The following is a 5,882-nucleotide window of genomic DNA, read 5'->3' on the forward strand; positions in this document are numbered from 1 at the left end:
GATATTTAACCGCCTCTCCAGCTACAGAATTGATTATCAGATATTACAGTGGTGTCCATTATATTATCCTGGAACAATATAACTAGTAATGGGAAATTTGTAAACATAAAGGTAATAGAGTATTGTATTTTAAATTCCAAGGTAAGTTGTAGTGGTATGATATCTTGGAAAAACCACATTCACCGACAATTGTAACTAGTTCGAAAGGATTATATTACATATGAAAAGATAAGTTTGGTACATACAGACACGACAGAAAACAGGAAGACAAACACAAGAATCGAAACAGAGGAAACCTTGGATAAAGACAACACAGCCTTTCATTATTCAGAAATTAAAACGGAACATTAGACCATACGATTTAAGAAAATAACTTCGACTGATGTTATTTTTTATTGCTTCTGCCCACGAACGTAGCCACGGATTGCTTTACTCTCCAGGAAGTGACGGAGATGATCGAGATGCATCTAAAATAATAAAAGTTAATTAATAATCTAGAATAATCATTCTACAAAACTGTATGATTATTTATAACTAATCTTCTTTGGTTAATTTTGCTTGATGACACACTTGATTCAGCAGTGTTTTCTTGTTGATTTTGCCTAGCGTTTGTAATTTCAAGATGGGCCCTGTAGATTGAAACCATCTCATGTTCGGTAAATATCTCTCCAAGAACATCCTTGCTGGCGACGAGTTCGCGATCATTGTAACCTACAAAAACATTGTATGCATCAAAACATTTTTTAAACTAAACCCTAGTAAATTTTTCAAAATTTGGTTACTAACCATTGAACACAAATGTTGCACCGCCAACGGTAAACGTTGTCTTGTTGAGAAACTGGAAATGGGCAACATCTTCGTATCCAGATGAAATGCAAAGTTTGAGATCTGTGAACCATTAGCGAAGATGCATCATAGCTTCTACCTTGAAGGTTGTACTCACAGTAATCGGTGGCCTCCGAGTCCCATCTGGTTCAAGCATCCATTCTGGGGGGTGGTAATCCATCGCCAAGGGTGTTTCAGGCTTTAGTTTATAACGATCTCGGATAATAGTTTCCAAATCTTCGAAACTCTCGTTTGGTTTGACCAACACCGTATACCCGAGATCGCTCGGGTTTCTCTGGAAAATCCAATAACCGTCGTCGTTACGCTGCCATGCTCCGTGATATAAACTCACACGCAGAGGTGTCGACATCTTAAAAGAGAGATTTTAGTTGTTGAGGTGTGTGAGGAAATAGTTTTGTGTTTTCCTGGATATATAGGCAAAGAAAGTAAACAAGTACGCATATAAGATCAAAATTTTCCATATGTGAAAATATAATAAACATCTCAGCTGGCTACTCTAGTATTGATATCATGATTGTTGGGATCAAAATCGGTCACGACGGAATCAATATCTGAAAGTACGTAAAAATTGGCATGAACGTTTTTACGAAAAATAAATCTTCGTAAAAGATTTATTCTTACGAAGAGCCCTGCGGAAGAAACACGAGACATCGGAGAAAAGCCCGAAAAAGGTCGCACAGTCGCTACGTAGTGACCAAGCTCTTGCCAAGCTCGGTCGCCACGTAGCGACCGAGCACACGTCCCGCTCGGTCGCTACGTAGCGACCGAGCGTCCGTCCCACCCGGTCGCTACGTAGCGACCGAGCTCGAGCCAAGCTCGGTCGCTATGTAGCGACCGAGCACACGTCCCGCTCGGTCGCTACGTAGCGACCGAGCGTCCGTCCCACCCGGTCGCTACGTAGCGACCGAGCTCGAGCCAAGCTCGGTCGCTATGTAGCGACCGAGCACACGTCCCGCTCGGTTGCTACGTACTCGAGCTCGGTCGCTACGTAGCGACCGGTGTCCGTCTCGCTCGGTCGCTACGTAGCGACCGAGCGTCTGTCTCGCTTGGTCTCTACGTAGCGACCGAGCTCGAGCCAAGCTCGGTCCCTGCGTAGCGACCGAGCTCTTCTGAAACGTCGATACGACACGAATCCATGCATTCTCGTCTACCCTTCGATGCTGTCTCCCGAAGACCGTAGCGAACCCATTTCATGTTTTCCGCCATTCGAAGTCATCAGCAAACTTTACGATAAAAACCACGGAAAGTTCGTTTTTATCGAAAGAAGTCGTAATAAACGCTTCAAGTCGAAAGACGGTCCAAAGGGACATAAGGCATGACTCGAAGCCCACCTTACGATTTCTTAACCACCAGCCCGTAAACCGTGGGACGGTTTACGCTTGGTTCGCAAGGAAAGATAAATGTCAAGTTTCCGCAGATAAATACGGAATTTTGAAGATAATTACGAAGATCGGGAAAAATGAAATATCTCAATTTTTAGGCTATGACGGCTTAAGGGCAGAAGGAGAAAAGCGTAAACCGACCTAGGAGCAAGTATATAAGGAGTCCTAGCCGAGAGGCATGAGGGACAACTTTTTAGACTCAGAACTCTCGGCACTTAGAAACTCTGAGGCATTATTCTCGACATGCACTGTTTCCATGACTGGCACCCGATTACCAGACGAACGTGCACAAGCAGTTCGATCTCTTGGTTCACTCTTGAACTACGTTCGGCTTGATCCTCGAAAGGGGTACGTAGGGAGCATTTCATAAGGTTCAGTCCGAAATCAATCAAAAACCTTTTCTGTATTTTCTTCGTCTTTAGTTATCGAGCTGCGAGTCAACTACATTTGAGCTTTTAGGCCGCTAGAACTAGGTAACTCGCTGACAGCCTTTGCGGCCAAAGCTTTTATGATCTCTTGTAATGATCGCAACGCTCTCACGCGGACTCGAAATAAGATCTACTGTTTTCTCTAAACTCGTTTGTTATCTTTTCATGATTTCCGCATATATTTGGTCACTTGCCGTTGGCTCTCGCAGAGATCCGGTACCTCTGAGAAATTAGGGTTTTCCTAGTTTCTTAATTTAAACGTAAATCGACAGTGCAAATTTTGGTTCCCACAATGATGAGATTCGAATTCTAACGCATATGACAAAACTATTCCATCACATGCAAACGAAACAAAAGCATATGTTATTAGTCATACAGCGCCTGACTTGGAAATACCTCTCTTCAGTAGTCTAATTATATGATTTACGTTTTGTCATATTGTCATATTAGGTTAGGCATTAAGGGACCTTTAATCACGTTTACTTCCAAATACAAATTATTAATTCCTACATTACAGTTTATTTATTATTAACGGGAGTCGTCACCAATTAAAGTCCCTATAATTTTTTTATATATGTATGATTAGATAGATATCCTCGGACCATATACAAAATGTTGCAATAATCTGATAATGTTGACAGCATACACAAACAAAATTGCATAACATCCAACGAGAGGTTTTAGTTGGGAATAGGAAATATGAATTCCAAACGTATTAGACTCTAGGAGGCCCAAACAACCCCCAAAACCATGTATAATATGTTACTATGCATAACCGGATATATATAACATTCCCTCGTTATGGATATATGAATTGCAAGACTAATAAAGAAAGAGATTTCATTAATTTATTTAACAACCGGTATTTCATCACAACTTCAGCTCTCACGCCATAAAAGTAATCACATATTAGATATTAAACAGATAGTAGTTGTTTGTCTTAACAAACTTGATTCTTTATCCTTCCTCTTTCCATACAACTCCATCACCGGGAATATCCCTTTCTTATTAGTAAGATATCTTAACTGATAGGGGTTTTGCACGTTGCACAATTGTGACCACAACTTTTGAAACGACTACATACAGTTCGTCTTCTTGGTGTCTTCATCTATTGAACAATACAAAATAAATAATTAATTCAATGAAAACATATTAACCATAGTATAATTAGACATTATAAACAATTCTAAAGTACTTACACGAACTTCGCCATGAGAAAGGAAACATTTCTTGCGTGGACGGCCAGGGGGACGCCTGGTAGACGGAGGAAGCATATCTAACTCGGAAAATTGACCAGTGAGTTCTATGATATCATCGGTATCAATCACTGGAGCGACACTACCCACATACGCAGCAACCGTTGCATTCTTGGTGTACTCTTCAGCTACCAATGAATCGACTTTTATCTTGGCTACGATGGCTGCTGCTATTGCATGTTGACAAGGAATTTCGAGGAGTTGAAACTCAAAACAACTACAAAAACGTTTGGAAATGTCGACGTTGAATGAATACCCTTCCTTGTTCCGTACTTAATACTCCAAGTGTTTTATTTTCTTCACTTCAAAACCTGCCGAAGACTCGAAATTAACAGCGAGAATTTCCATTACTTTCGGTGTGAATTTGTCTAAACTTTCTGAGATTGTTGAACCCCTAGCAGAAAACCAAGACATTAGCTTTGCTCTAATAAATTCTACAAGGGCCAATATAGGGTATTCTCTAGCCTCACGAAGCACTGCATTCCATGATTCCGCAACGTTACTCGTTATAATATTGAAACGACGTCCGGGGAAATGGGAACGCACCCAATGCTCAAATCCTATTCCAATTAGATAATCTGCACAAGAGGCATTGACACGTTTTATCTCATTGAAAATCTTGTAGAAGTCAGCCAACCTATATGCCCTTCCAGCCTTTGCAACCAAGAATCCTAGATTCTTATCTCTGTAATAAGTCCTGATATTTCTCTTTAAATGAAGGATGCATGCACAGTGTTTCGCTTCAGGATAAAACTGATACATTATCCGGTTTAACTTTAGATTTCTGGATATAAAGATATTATCCTTAATACAGACAATTTCCGGATATAAAAATAATTACGTAATATTATAAAGCCTTTACTTACCTTGGCCAATTCGTAATAGATGGATGCATATCTATCAGATACAAACACTATATTTTTTGTATTTGGAACGAATGCTTGTAACTTTTTGAAGAACCACTCCCACGAGTTATCGTTTTCTCCGTCGATGATAGCAATGGCTAGTGGAAACACTTGGTAATTGCCGTCTTGGGCAGAAGCAGTTAGAAGACACCCAGCATATTTTCCTCTCAAATGGGTTCCATCGACAACTACAACTTTTCTCATGTACTCAAATCCCATAATAGAAGCACCCATAGCTAGAAACATGTATTTAAACATGTTTCCTATATTGTCCTTGTATTTAGTTTTAATATCGGCTAAGGTTCCAGGGTTTGCTTCTGATAGTTTACGGAGGTAATCAGGAAGTAGATTGTAAGAGCCTCCTGAGTATCCTTTGGCATATTCCAAAGCAATTTCCCTTGAACGCCAAGCCTTCCAGTAGGATATACGGACATCGTGGTCTCCTTGCATGACTTGACGTATCTCTCCAGGCTTTGGACCACCGCCACTACCATTGAAACGAGCTTTCATCATCTCTCCAACAACATGATGTGTAACTTGAGACTGATAACCGGATCTATCGTCCACAGAGCAGGTGTGTATGGGATCGAGTTTTCTTATCTCGTAGACGTCCTAGTCTTTTAACTTTGTGGCATATACCCTCCACTGACAGTTGGAGCTAAAACATCTTAAAACCATTCCATTTGGTGCTGATCTGATGTTACGAAACCGGAACTTCTTATTAATTGCATATAAGGCCATATGCAATTTAAATTCATTCCGGTTTGTAAATACCATTCCAAAATAGAGTTCGTTGTGTTGGTTTGTTGTGACTCCTACATTAATTAGCACGTTCAGATATTAGGGAATTAATATTGCAAAAGCTCATAATGTAAACTAATATATGTTACATTGAAGATTAGATGAAACATATCTATTGATATTAAACATTAACAAAAAGTATTAAACATATCAGTTGACGTTTACACATTACCAAATATTAAAACCGATCATCCTTTTACAAACCAAAAAAAAACAACCATCCCCGACACACGATAAACTTAGCCAACACAACACTTCCTTCCC

At 40.0% G+C, this 5,882-nt stretch overlaps 1 protein-coding gene across 1 annotated transcript; it reads right to left on the bottom strand.

Annotated features, from left to right (window-relative positions):
• Positions 1 to 3,677: 3,677 nt before the first annotated feature.
• Positions 3,678 to 5,330, bottom strand: LOC106297987. The gene is made up of 4 exons (XM_013734100.1): positions 4,779 to 5,330; positions 4,224 to 4,665; positions 3,856 to 4,082; positions 3,678 to 3,764 (listed from the first exon to the last, which is right to left on the bottom strand). Exons 1-4 carry the CDS (start codon positions 5,328 to 5,330, stop codon positions 3,678 to 3,680), a joined length of 1,308 nt encoding a protein of 435 aa, XP_013589554.1.
• Between the last annotated feature and the right edge of the window lie 552 nt (positions 5,331 to 5,882).

This window comes from Brassica oleracea, chromosome C6 (assembly GCF_000695525.1).
Source record: "Brassica oleracea var. oleracea cultivar TO1000 chromosome C6, BOL, whole genome shotgun sequence".
Classification (NCBI taxonomy): Eukaryota; Viridiplantae; Streptophyta; class Magnoliopsida; order Brassicales; family Brassicaceae; genus Brassica; species Brassica oleracea.

Bases quoted from the DNA above. Each gene is read 5' to 3' on its own strand.
- LOC106297987 (XM_013734100.1), bottom strand. From the start codon at position 5,330: ATGATGAAAGCTCGTTTCAATGGTAGTGGCGGTGGTCCAAAGCCTGGA. The intron at 4,666-4,778 runs GTAAGTAAAGGC...ATAATGTATCAG, and splicing joins TCTATTACGAATTGGCCAAG to TTTTATCCTGAAGCGAAACA. The intron at 4,083-4,223 runs GTTTTGAAGTGA...AACATGCAATAG, and splicing joins TAATTTCGAGTCTTCGGCAG to CAGCAGCCATCGTAGCCAAG.